Below are 19,604 nucleotides of genomic sequence, written 5' to 3'. Positions count from 1 at the left end.
GATCGAGTCATGAGAGGGAATGGCGGTAGCGAGAACAAAGCAGTGAATGAAAGAAATGAAACATTATTATTTTCTGATCGTTTCATGGCAGTTATGATCTAAACCAGAAGTAAATAACCATCAAACGCTCAACAGATGATTTACAGTGGAGACAGACGCTCTTAGTTTAATTTTCCTCCTCTGCATTTCTGCTTTTCATTCATTCATTGCATCCAACTCTTGCAGCAGTAAATACAAAGAACAAAAGGACAGATTTGTGTTTTGCTTCTGTGGTGTTGGCATTTCGAATCCGATGCCTGCAGTGTGCCAGAGGAGCATCAAATGACGCACGTCAAATGAGGCGTGTCAATTATCGCTTTCAGTGTGTTCGGGCCTCAAGACTTCTTCCACAACTGGTGCAGACTGGGATGTCATTTTGTATGTATTTGCCATCCAAGATTCAGTCAACAAATCAGCTGGGTTCAGCCCATGTGAACTTGGCACAAACAAGAAATTGTTGGAGCCCAAGGAACCAAATTTCAATCCAGTTTCTGCTCTGGTTAAGTCTCTAAGGACTTACTGCTCTGCCAAAGACATTTTTCTTGACCTCAGCTCAGCCTTTGACAGAGTGGACCACAATGTCTGAATCAGCCGTCTGGAAGACTGTTGGCTCTGGACTGGTTTGTCTCCCATCTGTCAAACAGATCCTCCTCGGTTATGCTTTGAGATGCTTCCACCTCTCGTGCTCACTCACTCAGTTATTGCTGTTCGGAGGAATGAGGAGGCTTGAGCGAGGATACAAGAGACCATCCGTCACTGGTCTTTTTATCAAACCAATACACCCCTTTATTAGAAATCTGTAGTTACTGGGAACTGCAGCTGATAGGACTGATCTGACATTTCATCAACGCAGTTTCAAACAGATCTTGAATCGAAGTCTGTTCCCCCCTTGAATAGTGTTTCCCTCCCTTTAAAACTGAGTTTCCTGTAGCACCACCCCCACAGTTGGGGTTAGGGATGAGGTTTGGTTATGGTTAAGCGTAACAGAGGTAACTGGTTGGGGTTAGGGATAAGGTTGGGTGTAGGTTAAGGTTAGGGGAAACACATTTCGACAAGGAAATAGACTTTGATACAACACCAGGACGAATAACTCCAACTCCAGTGTAACCACTACCAAGTTTACATGTTTTCTGATTCCCAGTCTAGTTAATTTGTTTTATTTATAGGTCTGATTGATGAAGGAAGCATTAAACATCTTTCATTGGAAACTGACATCTCCTCAGATAATAGTTCTGAGGAAAGAGTGTCTCATTTCTATATAAAACGTGTTTCCTCAATCCCTCTTCTTGATTGCGACTTACTTGTCTTACTAGATGTAATAAATGGAATTGAGATGTGGCCCATGTCTTGTGATTTATACACTGGCTCATTTCAACTTTAAGACAAAAAAAGATCCAGATACCACAGAAGTTTTCTAAAAATGACCTATGAAAATATGCAGAAACATGCAGTGTGACAGGAGATTCTCCCTGTGGGACTGTTATAACAAGGACATTCCCAGATTGTTATAGAATAACCACACATGTAAACAAAGAGTCTTCCCCTGAACTCACATTACATGTTCAATATTTAATAAAAAAAATAATTTACAACCACACAAACACACGTATCTCATGCGCGCACCCAAACCAACAATGTGTTAGTCCATCTCTCAATGTCTTCCTCCTTCTTGATGTGTTATTTGGATAACAGTGAAGCTCTGTGACACACAAGAATAAAATCAGACAATACTTGTTAATAGATCATTGTTGGTTTGACTCTGCACATGAAGAATGTCAACAGACTTACACTTCCAGTCAGTTGCGTTCAAGCAAATCTGACAATGAGCTTTTTGGCACAAAACCTGAAGAGGGCGCCATTTGTGTGTCCAAGTTCCACACTACACACCATCACAGTGACATAATAATCTAGAAATGTTTTTAAAAGTTCTGATCTGATGTCCCTGTGTTAATTCTTCTGCTAGTTCTTGACAAATATGTGTCAAACATAGATTTTAAATCTTATGTCAGACCTTTTTCTCTTCCTGTAAAAATATTTATACTATATATATATATCCTGCACTTGGATGTCAATCAGATGTCATGTGGGGCAAGGAGCCAACCCCTCCTGTCATATAAAACCACAGCAGAGCTTGTTATAAGTTGGGAAAAACTTAATGTAACAAACATTTCCAAAAGAGCCACAACACCTGGACCTTCCTCAACAACATCTTGACACTCCTCAATGACACCTGGGCCTTCATCAATGACACCTCAACAGGCCTTAATGATACCTGGACCCTCATAAACTACATCTGGATGTTCCTAAATAACACCCGGACCCTCCTCAACGATACCTGGACCCTCCTCAACTACATCTGGATGTTCCTAAACAACACCTAGACCCTCCTTAACTACATCTGGATGTTCCTAAACAACATCTGGACCCTTAATGATACCTGGACCCTCCTCAACTACACCTGGATGTTCCTAAACAACACCCGGACCCTCCTCAACAATACCTGGACCCTCCTCAACTACATCTGGATGTTCCTAAATAACACCCGGACCCTTAATGATACCTGGACCCTCCTCAACTACATCTGGATGTTCCTAAACAACACCTAGACCCTCCTCAACTACATCTGGATGTTCCTAAACAACACCTAGACCCTCCTCAACTACATCTGGATATTCCTAAACAACACCTGGACCCTCTTCAACGATAGCTGGACCCTCCTCAACTACATCTGGATGTTCCTAAACAACAGCTGGACCCTCCTCAACTTTACTTGGACCCTCCTCAACTACATCTGGATGTTCCTAAACAACACCTAGACCCTCCTCAACTACATCTGGATGTTCCTAAACAACACCTGGACCCTCCTCAATGATACTTGGACCCTCCTCGACTACATCTGGATATTCCTAAATGACACCTGGACCCTTAATGACACCTGGACCCTCCTCAAACATATGTGAGAATCGTCTCCACTCCTGCTAAACATTGCATTGTTGAAAAACCACATGCACATCAATGTCACAATTAGAAATCAGAGATGTCAGTCTCATGCTGTCACCACACGTTTTCTTCTTCTATGTTATGAACAGTGACGTCATAATTCTTCATAAGAGTGCTACAAAAATATATTTTAATAAAAATAAATAAAGTATAATACATTGCTAACACACGTTTTTAAAGATCTTGGATGTTGTGACGTTTTCCATTGAAGTGAAGCAGAAGATTTTAGGAAATAAAAGTTTTTTCTTGACTGTTCCAGCAGCAGATTTCTTTCACGTGGTGTTTCTCCTTCTCAGCAGGGCCAGTCCAGACCTGAAGGACCCCCCCCTGCTGTTCATGAACGAGGACTGAGCGTCCCTCATGTTGTCCCTGAACGTCCTGGTGGAGTAGTAATACAGCAGCGGGTTGACCACGCTGTTGGACGCCGCCAGGCACAGCGTCACCACCACCGCCCGCTGGAGTGCCACCGTGATGCGACAGTCCCAACCGCCGCACACGGCGTGCAGGTGTATCGAACGAATCACGTGATAGGGCAGAAAGCAGAGCAAGAAGGTCGCAGTCACCATGGTGACCAGGCGCACCGAGCGGCGTCTGTTGCGACGTCGAGCTTTGCTGGACAGGCTGCTGCCCTCGGGGCCGGTGTTGGACATCAGTTGTCGCACGATACTGCTGTAGCAAAAGATGATGGTGAGGAAGGGAAAGAGGAAACCGAGAGCCACCGCTAAGTAGTTTAAGATGAGGACACGCCCCCAAGAAGAGGGGCTAGACGGCTCGAAGCAGCGAGGAAACCCCGACCTGTCAGAGAGCAGCAAGACGAAACACGAATTAATTAATCAATCAACTTTTGTATTTCAACTCTTCCTAATGTATTTGTTTTTTCAGATTGTTTTTATGTGTAAATTAGCTCTTTGAATTTGTGTTTAAAACCCATTTGCCTCAAAATGCCCCTCAAGGGACAAATAAAGCATTTTGGATTGATTTTAAAAAATTGAGCCACAGAATATAAACCTAGCTAACTTTGAAAAGTCACATTTTGTTATTCTCTTCATCACTCAAACTGTAAATATCTTTTTTTTTTTTTTAAATCATTCTTTTAACTCAAAAACAGTATAAAGTCCTTCAGGCTTCAGTGTTCATTACTGTCAAAGACTTCATGGGTAATCATTATATTAATAAAATAGACAACAAAATGAATAAATAAGTGATGAAACATATTGATAATCAATAAATATCAAATGAAAAATATAAATCTCACCTTAAATTAAATTAATATGTATGAAATATACGGTATATCCAAATAAATACGTATCAACTGAAATAAATAAACATTTATGTTTAGCCTAATCTTTGATACTTGGAGCTAAAAAAAAAAAAGTGTGTCCTGAAGGTGGCACTAGAGAGGTCACCAAAAATTAATACATATTTGTCTCCAACTCTCAATCTGTTAGCCGTCACTTACAATCCAAACACTTTTGGAAATCTAGTTTATTCTTAAATTAATTTAAAGAAATGAACACATCAGCCTGCGTTTCCACTGTGGTTGCACTGGTTAATGAATCCTGGAAAGCACTGGACCATGGTGGAACCCCACTGCCTTACAAGGCTTTTGAAAAACTGTGTACAGAAACATTCTGTGTACATTTTCCTTCTGTCTTGTTACTATCTTTATTCACTGTGTGGACGGCAGCAGCTGCAGTCCTTCACTGTAAATACACAAACTGACCACAGGTATGAAATCACACACGCTCATCTAGACATGAAACACTTGAAGCACTCGTGTGCTGTTAATAGCAGCCGCATCTGAAACTTTTCTAAACTTTTACAGTGTTGACAGTTTTAAAAAAACAACAGATTGAACAGCTGTGATGTGCTGGATTAATCAGAGGAGGATTTCTTTCCTTCCGGGCAGCATGTGATATCATTTCATTTCTGTTATTCACATTAGTCACCGTGACTCATAATAGTTCGTTTTCATAGAAATGAAGTGGCTGCCTGGAAAGATGAAGTCAAGAACAGGTTTAATGAGTGTAATAACTTCAATTAAGAACAATTCATTGCTCAGTTTATCCATATATTTTTTTACATGGATACTGTTTTTAAGTTCACTTATATAAATTAATTAAAATAAAAAAGTAAATTGACTTAAAAAAAATTAAGTTAAAAAAGGATGGCGTAAAAAGATTTTAAAATATAAATAAATAAAATTAAGAGTAACAGATTTAAAAGATAAAGTAAAAAAAAAACATATGTTCATATTATCATATTATATAATATATATTGTATAATATATTATCTTTAAAAATATCTAAAAATAAAGACTTTAATGTGGTTAAAAAGATAAAGTAAACAAAAATTAAAAAAGGAGATATATATATATATAAAAGGTTTTAAAATATGTTGAAACATGTTTTACATGTTAAACATGAAAGTTTTAAAAGGTATATATATATAAATTAAATATAATAGTATATATAAATATTGAGAAAAGGTTAAATAAGTTTTAAAAATATATATTAAAACATTTTATCCAAGCTGAATTTATTTTTTTAACAGATAAAGTTTTTCCATTTTTTTAGCGTCGGAGTGACTCTCACCTGTTTCTCACCCCATTGGACAGGAAGGGGGCGGAGGACACGCCCACAAACAACCAGATTCCCAAACAGACCAATAAGGTTCGGGTGGGCGTGGCCACAGAGAGGTGACGGAGGGGCTTGGCCACGGCGAGCCAACGGAGCATGCTCAGCAGAGTGAGGAAGAGGATGCTGAGGGAGGAAGAGTTCATTTTAGTCAACATTTAATCAGTAATGTATGTGTGTGTGTGTGTGTGTGTGTGTGTGTGTGTGTGTGTGTGTGTTACCTTGTGTACAGGTTGACGTAGAAGCCGTAGACGCACAAGCGGCACAGCCAATCAGGGAAGTCCCACACCCCGCCCTTGAAGTAATAAGCCAATCGCAGCGGGAGGGTGAGGGCGAAGCTGCCGTCTGATAGGGCGAGGTTCATCATGACCACACAGGAGGCGGAGCTTCTGGAGGGAAACAGGACGAGAGAGCGGCCATGTTGATTATCATGTTTTAAAGGATTCCACAAAATCCACAGTCCTCCTTCTGTGCAAAAATGGATTTAAAAGTTTATCTGAAGCTAATATGAAGCTTCAGCGTCCAAATGAGTTAAATCAAGTAGATATCTTTCAACATTACAGTCTTTTTAGTGCCAAAGTTCCTCTTTTTGTTACTATACATCCACCTGCAACTCAACAGGGAAACACTGTCCGAGGAAACACAAAGAGGGAATTTGATGCTAAAAAGACTGTAAATGTGTCAGATATCCACTTGATATGACTAACTCAGACTGCTGAAGCTGAATAGAAGCTTCACACAGACTTTTAAATGACTGTGTGGACACACTGTGGATTTTATCCTCCATCACTAACATTGAAAGCACATTTGAAGGATCTTTTAATATCCAGTATAAATATTAAAGCTTTTCTGCAACAAACAAATCATTCTGGAAGTATTTTTGTTCTTTACTGTTTGTTTTCTGTAATATAAATTTAAAGATACTGAAACTAACTTATCAAAATCTGGATGAGTCTAAATCCTGGTACCAGTGAGAGAGCATGTAGTGACTCCTTCGCCTATCAACAACGGCCACAACGGTTGCTGATTGACTTATTTTGATGCATGCAAAAATGACAAAATGTCCCTTACAAATGCGATTTATTACTTGAAAAAAAAAAAAAAGTCTCTTACAGAGCATCTAGAGGTTTATTATCTCAGTATTGCTAAGTTCAGGACTGTCTGAAGGTCACATCCAGGGCTGTTTAAATATCATAATAATTTATGTTATGATTATAGTTTATGATTTTCTGATATTTAAGTTTAATTTACTCAACTTGTCTTATGTTGTCAGCAACACATCGTTTGTCAGTTAGTTCTCTGACATACACACTAGTTTCTGTTATGAGTCTTATGTTGGTTTTATTCATGTTTGAGCTGCGGGTGTTATCAGTATCACATTTTCACTTACGGATGTCCTGACAATGTTTTATGATGTTCTATTTATGTTTTGTTTAAATTTGTTTTTATACTCCCTACAGTGTACACTGAGCCTATAATAGACTCTGTAAGTAATTTAAATATATTTTACAGCTGAAGAGCTGCACTGCAAAATATGACCTGCTTTACATCTTTTATTTGACGGTTTCTCATAAAATTTTAATGTATTTTTAATAAAAAAATCTATGGAGAGATGATGTTAATGTGTGCAGAATTTAGACAAACTCTCTGGTTAGAGTTTTAAACCAATAGAAGCATGTAGAGAGATGTTGTTCAAAAGAAAATGCAGTGAATGTTTGTTTCCATCCGCTGCTGTTGTGTGAATATTAGCAGAGACACAGCTGCTGTCACACCTCACATGAGTGTAACAACTTCTGCAATATTTCAAGATTTTATCTTTTTTTTTTTTTTTGCTATAACAAGACAGCAAACAAGCATGGACAGTGAGTGTGCTACAAGTCTGATCACAGTTTGCATAGAACATAAGAACGCTGGTTATTCATACACCTGAGTACATCATTTGTATGCAGTATGGTAAGCAAATGAACCGCAGGATCACAAACAAAACAGCCGCCAGCAGTTTCGACAACCGTGTGACAGTGAAGGCAGATCCTGAAACGGCGTCAGTGTGAGCCATCTGTTTATTTAACAACGCTCTCTGTCCCCGCTCATATCTGCTGCTAATAGCTCAGCCAATCAGCTGTAGAGAAGAGACTCTGCTGTGTGTCTGTCTATAAAAACAAAGACAGTTTCAACCTTATTTACCATAATCAAACAAGACGAGTCTACAGTCATGCTAGCATGGACGTAAGCTAAATGCTAACATCAGCATGCTAAGATGTTCACTCTCATGTCTTGAGTCTGAAGAACCGTAAAGTGCCGACGGCCGCTAGCTGCTCCAACTGACTCCCATTCAAAAAGCCTCAACTTCTCTCTAGAAATAGTCAATCATTGTTTTAAATGAGTCATTCTGGTCCGTAATAAATGTGCTGGTGGTCATTTTGGAAGTTATTGCTCCTTTAATAAGATTTGAAGACTTATAGCAGCTTTGATGTCTGCTGTGTGGGTGTTGATTGACAGCTGTGATTGACAGTTGGCTCCAGGACTCACGCTGAGTTGGACTGTTGTCACAATATTTCACTAAGTTTAATGTTACTTGATTATGATACCTGTTAGCAGAATCTAGCTAAACCCTCCACAAGTTGCCCTTAATAAGTTAATGGGCAAAGAGTAACTGATAAATGTTGTAATTTCCTGTGTTCTTATTCATTGTGTTTACGCCCCCATCAGTAGGGGGGGCCAAGGGGCCATTGGCGCCCCTACCTTACCCTCTTCCCACAGTCTTTTTAAGTCGCGAATTACTGTATCCCCTCAAATGCCCCTTTATTGCCACACTTATGGTAAAAAGTGCACATCTCATTTGTGTTCATGTCAACAGCAACAGTGAACACAAAGCTTTGTGTCTTGGGCTGCTACTGCTTCAGCCCCGACTGGTTTCAGTCGAGCTGCATATTTCTGCTCCTCAGAACTGGTATTTTAATGTAACAGAGTGGAATTAATGTAGAGTGAAAGGGGGAGAAATACAGTGCTGCACATAACAAGACACACACAGGCCATGGATGTATTACAGACAATAAAGTTGCTGTTTACAGTGAGCGGAGCTGTCCACAGTGTTTTACACTTCTCTCCACATTTCAGCACACAGTTTGGTCCATAATGAAAACTACAGAGAGCACAAAGGCCTCAAATCACTTGTCTTTAATTAGCAGAGATGCAAACACACACAACTGTCCACAATCACAAACCAACTTCCATGTATTTTGCTTATTTTACTTATTAAGTATTTCCTATCTGTAACATAATCTACTGAAGTGTCCATCAGAGCAGGTTACAAATATCAATGTGACTCAGACAGGTCTGGTGTGTCAGATTAATGTCTGAATTTTACATTAATGTCGTTCAGGTGTCACTGAATGTATCCGGGATGTTGCAGAAACATCAGTACTGATGTTCTGTTTGTTGCCAACAGCTGCTGTGCGTCACATTCTTTCCTTTGAATTTATTAAACACCTGCAGCAGCAGAAACTATGAGTACTATGAGAGTGATGTGCACATTCATGCACGTGGCACAGCAGCGGTAACTTCATTAAAAGGATCAGTCAGGATCTGATGGTAATTAATGTTCTGTGTTGTGCTACACATGTAAACCATTGACTGTAAAGAGGTCAGCTGTTAAACGCAGATTCCAGGTTCATATGGTGGAACTGTTTGTAATAAAGCAGCTGTTCGTCCTCGCTGATAACAGTCCTGTGTAAAACAATGAGGGGCTGCGTTGGCGTGGGCGTGTTGTTTAAAGTGTCGGTGAGACAATCAAATATGATCCAGCAGCAGATTGGAGTAACAGATTATTGTGTTTAAAGGCTGATCAGAAAAACATTGCATTCACAACTACGGAAAGTTATCACACTACAACCCTGTTTACTACTGCACACATGTAGAGCACGTCTGTGTTTGCAGAAAATATGAAAAGGCCTCAACACACACACAGAGAAACTTTTTGGCCCCTGCACTTCTGAAATGAATCCGGTGCCCCTGATACAGTATATCTTTATCCTTTCTGTTGTTGTTGCACTGCTGTGGGCTGGGAGAACAGCATTTTGTTTTTTTTTTTTGTGTATGCAAACACACAAGAAAATGACAATAAGCTAAATCTTGAATCTTTTTCTTAAATTGTTTTTATTGTGATTTTGACTGCGACAAATTTCTCCTGAGGAAGACAATAAAAGTGACATCGACTAAATAGCTAAATAGAGCGTGAAAGGCAACACGCCCCACTCCTTATCTGGAAGGTCTTGGCTCTAAGCAGATAAGATGGCACCAACCATAAGCAGCAACTCTGGACTTCAAACTCGCTCCAATGGAAACCAATTGGTGACGTCACACCTCACTACGTCCTTCTTTATATACAGTCTATGTGTTAACCGTGCTCACTGTGTTGGTTTAGCATGTTAGCATGCTAATATTTGCCAGTTACCTGCAACAGTTTTGCAGGTAACTGGCAAATATTAGCATTAACACACAGACTGTATATAAGATGGACGTAGTGAGGTGTGACGTCACCAATTGGTTACCTGCAACAGTTTCGCAGGTAACTGGTCATAAACCAAAGTATTAGACAAGGAGTCAGAGGATCGCAGTTATTACAATTCATCCTGAGGGGAACATGTCATCCAATAGTAGTAAGAACTAAAATGTCAACCTCATGGTGGCGCTAGAGGAAAAGTCAGAGGATCACCAGAGTCAGTAGGATTTCATCCTCATGAATGTCTGAACCAAATTTGGTGGCAATCAATCCATTTAATAGTTGTCAAAATATTTCAGTCCGGACCAAAGTGTTGGACTGACCAACAGACTGATGCTAGCGTGGTTAAACTAGAATTTATCTTCCATAATTTGGGATTTTTGTGGTAGTTTGAAAACGAAAAGTATCTGTGTGGCATTCACCTGCACGACAACAAAGAGAACCCAAAAATAGCTTTGACGTCTACTGATGGATTAAACTGGAAAAAAACAGGTTTTTCTTCAATCCACTGATGACAGGCTCAGGCACAGAAAGCAACAGCCAAATATTTGTTCAACATGTTTCTCCTTAGTCACCGTGATTTGAATTAAAGAAGAAACCGAAACATACAGTACATCTATTAAATGCCACAGAAACAGTTAATTTAGTAAAAACAAAGAACAAAGTGACCACAAGACTACAACATGATACAAAACTGAACAAAAGTGAAAAGATTATGACCAAAATTCACCAGAAGAAACCAAAAATGCTCCTTTTCAATTGTTCTTTCTTGCTTAACCAATTTGAACACCAAAGATACCACAATCATACACCATAGCTGCTGTCTCAGCCTGATGGGATATGTTGATATTGAACGTTAACAAAAGGATTGTTCTATCTTTTGTTAAACTCGAGGTGTTCGGTTTTAACATTTATCTCAGAATATGGACTGAGAGCCTCAAAAACAACGTATACCAGCCTCCTCTGACCAATACTGATGAAAAGGAAACGGTTTTCCCAGTTCGGCACGGAAGAACGTGGGTGGAATATTTAGAGGTCCACATACTTTTGTAGTGTACATCTGATTAGCACACTAGCTACGTAGCATTCACAGCTTGGGGGATAAAATTAGGTTCTGTGGTTATTTTAGGGTTAATGCAGAGACCCCACATTGATAGCGATACACGTTTGTGTGTTTGCGGATGCTGACCTGCGGTTGGTCTGCTGGAAGAAGACCACCAGCGCTCCCACGTTGCAGAGGAACGCCACCGGAAACAGCAGCAGGTAGGTGACTTTGTAGGCGCGGAACTTGAACTCATCGTCGTTGTGGACACACACCGTCAGCAGCTCCGATGTCGTCGAAGTGTTGTTGCTGAGGGCGATGGGAGGGGTTTGCAGGTACACTACAAAACACACACACATACTTAGATACAGTATGGTATTGAATATGTTTACATACACTCATACATACATATACAAACACATGATATACAGACACGCCCAATGGGAGGAAAGTAGGGTCTCCATCACTTCCAGTAGCAGCTGTTTTTTGGTTTTATTTCACCAGATTTGAAAACGCTTTTGTTTCTGAGCTTCAGCAAGTTAGTGTAGTGTTTTTTTCAGGTAAAGAATTGGTAAATATTCTTTCTTGTAGTGTGTGAAACAGAAAAAAATCTGAAATTACATAAAGCTCAGGTGATGTTAGCCTGTTGGGCACATTATTTATGTCAGCACTATAAACCATATGGAACAGGTTTATGACCAAATGCCCACAAAATTGTCGTGGAGCATTGCTTGATCACTCAGTAAACACACAAAGAGAACATTATCAGGTTTTGAAATAATGTAATCAAATAATACATCAGAAGTACAATGCATCATATCTCTGAGAGAGAGAGAGAGAGAGCATACCACCTAGAATTACATTTCCTCTCTTTGACCATTTGGCACTCAGCCAGTTCTTAAATACACTTTTACAGACTCAAAATATACAACATTTGTACAATATATAATATATACAAGAAACACATCAAATGATGACCACTATTTAAATCTCTCATCAGCCTCAGCTTCAAACTCTTTGCTTTGGTTCCTCCTAGATTTACTGGGTGAGTGAAGATCCAACTGACTTCAACCTGTATTCTTGATTTTGTCATTGTTGTTTCTGCCTCTGTGTGTGTGTTTATGCTTGTGTATCTATACTTTGTGTATGTTCTTTTTATTCACCTTTAAAGGGTGCAGAAACTTCTCAGGTGATGTTGCACTATCAATAAACTCAAGTTGAATTTCAAGCTGCACTTCATGTTCAGAGCTAATTAGCAAATGTTAGCATGCTGCCATGTTGTTGTTGTTTTTTTAAATCCAATGCCATCTCATAATTATTTATTGTTATGAGATGATTACTCATAATCAAGAGATATTACCTTATAAAGTTACTATCCCGTAATTATGGCTTATCTATTATTAGATTATTAGAAATTCACTCTCAATTGGAAGCCATAATTAAGAGGAAAGTGAAGGAAGTACTTTATTCAACCTTAACATGGCCCAAGTCATGCCTGCAATCTTTCCTCTCAGGCTGTTTACAACCCAACGACCTTGTCTGAGCTTGTTGCTGCTTGTAAGGCTTTATTACTCTGCATGCTGGCAAAGATGAGTATCAACATTTTTATAGACTCGGAGTGGCTTTGGCAGCTTTACAGACAGAGGAGACAGTTTGAAAGGAGGCAAAAACAGACTGATAGATCGTCAAAGGTTACAATCTCACCCTCAAATACAACCACCTGCAGCCGTGGAAGAAGTATTGAGATCCTTTACTGCAGTAAAAGTACCAATACAGCAATGTACAAATACTAAGTATTATGAGCTTGATGTAGTTAAAGTATCGCAGTAAAAGTACAGAAGTATTATGAGCTTGATGGAGTTAAAGTATTGCAGTAAAAGTACATAAGTATTATGAGCTTGATGGAGTTAAAGTATTGCAGTAAAAGTAGTGGTTTGGTCCCTCTGACTGATATATTATTATATATGACATCATTAGATTATTAATAGTGAAGCATCAGTGTTAGAGCAGCATGTTACTGTTGTAGCTGCTGGAGGTGGAGCTAGTTTACACTACTTTATATACAGTTAGCTAGTTTAGTCCAGTGGTTCCCAACCTAGGGGTCGGGCCCCTCCAAAGGGTCAGCAGATAAATCTGAGGGGTCGTGAGATGATTAATGGGAGAGGAAAGAAGAAAAAACAAAGTTCTGATACAAAAATCTGTTTTCAGTTTTTGGACTTTTTCTCTAATCTTTGATTTTTGCTGAAATATTGGATCATTTGAACATTTATTGAAATGAAAGCATGTGAGAAGTTTAGAGGGAAAAATCACTATTTGGTGGAGCTGTTAACAACTCATAGACATGTGAAATGTGACCCCGACTACACACTGCTTTTTGTAAGACGTCAAAAGACAAAAAGGTTGGAAACCACTGGTTTAGAAATGTGATGGTGATGAATAATATGAGCTGTGATCTCTGACTGAACCCAAACACACCACAGACCAAAAGCTCACAACCAGGAAACTGTATGTGTGTGTGTTGGGGTGGGGATTATGTAAACCAGTCACACCAGCCTGTTTAAACAAAGCTGCTTTCACTAAACAAACCCCAACTTCTGTTCCTGGACGGTAAATTTGAATAAGAGCTCTTGACTGTTTAACTGCTTTTATTTCTAACTAAATGTATTATCTACTGTAAATTCTAATGTAATGTGTAATGTAACAAGCCCCGTCTGGATTCTTGCTCATTACTTAGAGCGTGCCGCAGGGATCCATTCTGGGCCCTGTTCTGTTCACCATTTGTATTAATTAAATTAATCTGTACGCAGACGATACTAGTTTATACTGTATAATTGATTCTGTTCAATTAGCCATCAAAAAACTGCAACTTTCCTTTCATGCACTGCAACATTCCTTCATTAATCTCAGACTTAGCTCAGATTTAGCGCAAATAAAACAAAATTTATGCTTTTTCCAATATCCAAAAACTCTACAGACTACAGCAATCTGCATATCTCTACTATCAATGGTTCAAACATCGAAAGGGTTACAGAATACCTTGGCATCTGGCTCGCTGATGAATTCACATTCAATCACATTCAAGAACCTTGTCAACAAATTAAAACAAAAAAATTGGCTTTATACAGGAAAAAAATGCAACTTCCCCCCAGTCTGTAGGAAGTGGGTTGTTGACTTATCAGTCTTAGATTATGGAGTAATTTACAGAAAAGCTGCTGCCTCCACGTTGAGGACTTTAGACTCAGTTTACTACTCAGCCCTGAAATTCATGACCAGTGTCGGCTACAATACTCACTACTGTATCCTCTATGATAAGGTCGGCTGTCCTTCTCTTATCTATCTATCTATAAAGCCCTGACCGGTTAATAACCATCATACATCACACCTCTGTTGCACTGGAACTCTGGTTCACTTCCAATCCGCTCCAGTGACTGTGTGGCCCTTCAGGTACCTCATGCCAGGACTGAACATGGAAAGACTGCTTTTAGCGTTAGTGCAGTAAACTCACTAAAACTGAATACTCTCATACCTCTTGGACACTTCAGGAATATAATTAATAACTTTTCACTGCCTGTCTGTAACTGTTTTAATTGATTTTTTGACCATGTATGTTTCTTTGTTGTTTGTTTTTTTGTTTTTCCATGTGCAATCTCGGCATCCCTATAAATGAGGGTCGCTCTCAATGGTTGTCTGAGAATCTTAAATAAAGGTTTAAATGAAAATGAAATTAAATATTAGCTTTTTAAAAATATAGATAAATGTTTTGCCTCTCTGTCATCTGAAGACTTTAAAGTTGTTGACTGGAAAATGCAATTTCTATTTTTTCTGTGTGTCTTCATAATTTCACACATACTTAGTTACAGTAAAGTTAAAGTACTGAATATGTTTAAATAAATGTGATTTACTGACTTATACAAACAAATATAAACACAGGATATACAAACACACCGAATGAGAGGAGAGTAGGGTCCCCCATCACTTCTGATAGCGACCTTTGTTGGTTTTATTTTACCAGATTTTAAAACGGTGACGATTCTCAAGCTCAAGCAACTTAAGTTAATGTTTTTGTCAGATAAAGAAATTGGTAAATATTATTTGTTGGAATGTGTGAAAGGTTGGTTAGTAAACTGCTGGTGAGCTAATGGCTAACTAGCAAGCAAACTGGGAACATGCTAGCACCAGTCCGTCACAATAGCTGTCTGTGCTTCTTTCAGTTTTCTCTATAATTGTCCATTTAGTGTTTTTCTCATTCTGTATTCACATCTCAAATATTGCTTAAATCGATCACCTCAATGTCACTGAACATAGAAACTTGGGACTCTCTTGATCCTACAGGTTTATATTCTGACACCAGTTTACATTCTTTCAGCTTTGTTTCTCAGAAATCATGTTTTATCCGTGATTTTGGCGGACGGCTTGTCATTAGCGGCGTTCGTGACTGAATTTTGACCTCATTGGCTGTTTCTTGCTGAAATGTACCCTGGGGGTCGTAGTTAACTTCTACCTCGAAATTTTTATGTCCACAGTCGTGTCGCTTTGACTTTTTACTAAAGAACGAGATATTTTCTAACGCAGTCGTTCATCTTTTGTTCTGATGATTTAACCGGGAGAGTCTCATAATGATCCAAACTATAGAAGAGATCAAACTGTGAGTCACTAACGTTGTCTGCGGTTGGTGCTAGATTGGAGCAGCTGGAGGGCCGATTAGTGAAACTGGCGAGATCTGTGCACTAACCTTAATCTAACCCTAACTTTACACCTAACCCTAACCGTATTTGTGAGAGTTTGTCCCTCTGGCTGTTCCTTTTTAGCATTTACTATTGTCTCTGTGAAAAATTAATGACATCTTTTACTTCCAGAGTTACTTCGCCCCTGCAAGTGAGTCCGCTGATTGCAGCGATTTCATTAATTAACCATTAGTCATATGTCCAAAATATACCTAAAATGATCCATGTTTCCATTTAAATTACAAAGACTTCTTGCGGTCGAAAGGCTGATTTATGGTAGGTCAACACTTTTGATAAGTGTCACTCAACAGAAATTAAAGAGTCACGCAATGTTTTCAATGTATGCTCTGGTGAAAGGTTTCGGTCGTCTCCATGGTAACCAGACGCTATCCTCCAGCCAGCTTGTTTACTTACATTATATCATCCAGACCAAGACTAATCAAATAAGGATGTTACAACTTGTCTAAAGTTACAGACCAAAACATCAATAAAAAACAAAAGTGTCTGTGACATAACAAAACTCTCCGGTTGCACGACATGAAACGAAAGAAGTGTCGAGCGACATTTCGTTCTGTTGAAAATATATAATTTCTGTCGAGCTACACTTATCAAAAATGTTGAAAAACCTGCCATAAATCAGCCTTTAGGATGGTCAGGGGGTCGGAATGAATGGTCGAGTCAAAAAAGTTTCAAAAACGTCTCGTTTTTCACCAACACTCAGCTTTGGTTTCTTTAATCATCTTTAGTCCTTATGATGTAATTTTTGAGCCAATATCAAACCAAACCTGAACCACAGATCAGACCACAGATAGCATATGGAAGTGGGCCACTTCAGGCAACAATGCAGCACTGCTGGTCTTCTTCTGGCCCGGACAAAATGGATGTGAGCCTGAAATGGCCCACATGTAAAATAGCAAATATGGCCCAAATCAAATGTGGGCCTCCTTTGGTAAAGATGCGGTGCTCTCAGGTATGTGTATTCCGGATGTGGGCCAGTTCTGGTTTATCTGGTTTGTTCTTGGTTGACATACGGCTTGCTTGTGGCCCAGATCTGTGTGCCATCATTCCATGCGGTATGTGGGCCGGATGAAAGTACCGAAAGTGTCCAGGCCAAACCCGGATCCGGCCCACACAGATTTTTCTTTGAGCTGGTACAGGTTTCAGATCAGATATTTAAAGACAGTAACTGATTGTGTCTCTTATTTTTCTGGAATTTTTTTGATTCAGGGAGACTGCTGTCGGCTGACGTCAGCAGTTCAAGCACATGCAGGTGTGTTTCAGTGCAAACACAGACAGTCTATAAACACACTGTAGCACTTTTGTTTATGACATAACAAAAAGTGAACAAACATTTATCAAACATCTTACAAACACAAGTTAAGATATGGTTTCTTTTGAAGTGTCGGTAGTCGAGTTGCATTGTGGGTAATGCAGGCGCCAGGCTTTGACGAGGAAGAAGAATGTGTGGAATAAAAAAAGATGATATCTCTGGTTCTACAATTTTTATCCTTTTTTTTTAAAATAACTGTCCATCTTGAGCCCGACAGTGTTACAGGAGTGAAATGACGAATCTCTTTTCAGTCACTGCTGATTGGTTAAAACAGAAAACAGCTGACGTGAGAAAAGTCATTCTTCTCTCCTCTCAACAGCGAGCTGTGAACGGTTTTTATGTGAAATTCCCACATAAATTTTCCCCCAAAATATGCAAACATTTGAGGGCAGCCTTGACCTTTGACCTCCTCGCTGTTTTGTGTTTATAATGCAGCTGAAAGGGGGAAAATAATTCACTGTAATGTTTGACCACAGCGAGCAACTTGGGGTGAAAAATTTGATATATAAACTATCAGCTATACAAACGACAAAACTTAATATTTAATATGATACAGAGTAAGAATGACTCTTGAAAACTTTAATTTTATTGGTTGATTATTGTGTTTGTTTGGTTTTTTTTTTTAAGTTTTCCTTGTCATTTCCCTCCACTGTTTGGTGTTTAGTGTTTCTCAGTTAGCGACTAATCCTTCAGTTTATCTGAAAAATTCAAAATCACCAAATTTTAAAATACATTTCGTAAAATGTATTCAGTGGTTTCAATTGTATGACGATTAAATACATAACAAATCAAGATAACATGGTTCAGACACAGGTTTCCACTTAATCCAGGATGCCTTCAAAAAAAAGCTTAGATTTAAGACTTGTAGAGACTGAAACAGCTGTTGATGAATCAGCAAACAAGTCCGCATGAATCATTTTATATCTCACCTCAACAGAGCACCAAGAAACTTCAAAAACTGAGTTTAAAATAAAAAAACAGTTTAAAAAACTGAAGACCTTGAATGCAATCTAAGACTTTTCCAGCAATGTTAATCCGATCTGAACATTAACTTCTTAATACAGTCAAAAAACAGTCCGCCGAGTTCATTTCATCAACATTATACAAATAGCAACAAGAGAAAAACATGCAATTCATGACAGTTTTTAAAATGATAGAGTAAGAATGACTTTTGAAAGCTTTCTTTTTATTTATCAAATATCCTATATACAGTGTATATATATATATATATGTGTGTGTATATATATATATATATTTGCTATTTAAAATTGCTGCATGTTTTAAATACATGGTTTTAATTGGATAATGATATAATACATAAGAAGATGATATCAGGTTTCAGATCAGAAACAGGTTTCTATTTAAAGGTGCAGAAGTTTCGCCTTTTTTCAAGCCAACCAACCGAAACAAGTGTTGACGAATCAGCAAACACGTCTGCATGACTCGTCAATTCTCACCACGATTAGACACCGAGAAACTTGTAAAGAAAGTCTCTCTTGATGAATGTAATTCAAGACTTTTCCAGGTTGTTAATCTGAGCTGAAAGGTGAAGGATTTCCTTCAAAACCCTGCAGACTTTACTGTCTCCTATCACCCTTTTTCTGTAATGTAATTTCAGTCACTCACCGTTCATGCTGTCACAGCTTCATGTCCGTCTGTTCTCCTCCCTCCTTTCACTCCTCTTATATGTCTGTCTACCGCCGTTGCTCAGTATTCAAATCAGAAGAGTCTGTGGGTGTGTTAGCTGCAGAAATTCTGTGGAAGAAGAAACTCCCCCCCCCCCCCCGCACCCCCCACTCACTCATAATCCAGGCAGAAAGCCAACACTCAATAGACTTAAAAGCTCCACTTGTTCATGTTATGAGTGGTAACACTGATCTAAGAGATAAACTACACACACTTTTTCCTAAACATGACATTTCCTAAAATCTCCTCAAACTCTTTAAACACGATGATGTTGCCCAAATGTAATATTTCAGTGTGTTTATATTACTATATTACTGACTTTAAAATGTTAGAAAGATTTTTCATTTTCCAAATCTTCAACATTACCTGAAACAATGTTTTGGCTTCAAGTTTAAGAAAAAAAGACTAAAATGAGTAACATAGTAAAGATGATACAGAATGTCTCAGTTGAACTTTGTATTAAAAATGACGTCAGCTGTTATTTTGAGCCAAACAAATTTGAGATTAAGTCACATTTTGTGTTTCTCGACTGATCCTGATTGTTTGAGACATGCGACGTGATAAAAACAAACTGTTCACAGCGTTAAAAACATTTCACAGGCGGCTATAACTCAGGACAGATGACATTATTTTAGATTTCTGGTTC

At 38.7% G+C, this 19,604-nt stretch overlaps 1 protein-coding gene across 13 annotated transcripts; it reads right to left on the bottom strand.

Annotated features, from left to right (window-relative positions):
* Window positions 1-1,733: 1,733 nt before the first annotated feature.
* LOC137174573 (cysteinyl leukotriene receptor 2-like) lies at window positions 1,734-19,015 on the bottom strand. Of its 13 annotated transcripts, none has more exons than XR_010925406.1 (7): window positions 18,899-19,015; window positions 11,366-11,558; window positions 5,897-6,064; window positions 5,634-5,801; window positions 2,519-3,834; window positions 2,354-2,416; window positions 1,734-2,227 (listed from the first exon to the last, which is right to left on the bottom strand). XR_010925406.1 is itself a non-coding variant. In XM_067579956.1 (5 exons), the coding sequence occupies exons 1-5, from the start codon at window positions 18,903-18,905 to the stop codon at window positions 3,312-3,314; spliced, it is 1,059 nt and encodes a 352-aa protein (XP_067436057.1). In that variant the 5' UTR covers window positions 18,906-19,015; the 3' UTR covers window positions 1,734-3,311. The 13 variants fall into 13 exon arrangements, 2 of the variants coding, with proteins under 2 accessions (XP_067436057.1, XP_067436059.1); XR_010925404.1 differs by having other exon boundaries at window positions 1,734-2,476; window positions 2,540-2,641; window positions 2,726-3,834; XR_010925396.1 differs by having other exon boundaries at window positions 1,734-2,248; window positions 2,312-3,834.
* Between the last annotated feature and the right edge of the window lie 589 nt (window positions 19,016-19,604).

Source organism: Thunnus thynnus, chromosome 22 (assembly GCF_963924715.1).
Source record: "Thunnus thynnus chromosome 22, fThuThy2.1, whole genome shotgun sequence".
NCBI lineage: Eukaryota > Metazoa > Chordata > Actinopteri > Scombriformes > Scombridae > Thunnus > Thunnus thynnus.
Note: the sequence above shows the minus strand (reverse complement) of the source record. Positions and strands in the feature narration are given on the sequence as shown.

Excerpts from the sequence above, each read along its gene's own strand:
- LOC137174573 (XM_067579956.1), bottom strand. Across the intron at positions 6,065-11,365 it reads TTCCAGCAGACCAACCGCAG|AAGCTCCGCCTCCTGTGTGG; the intron begins GTCAGCATCCGC and ends GTTTCCCTCCAG. Across the intron at positions 3,835-5,633 it reads TCCAATGGGGTGAGAAACAG|GTCGGGGTTTCCTCGCTGCT; the intron begins GTGAGAGTCACT and ends GCTCTCTGACAG.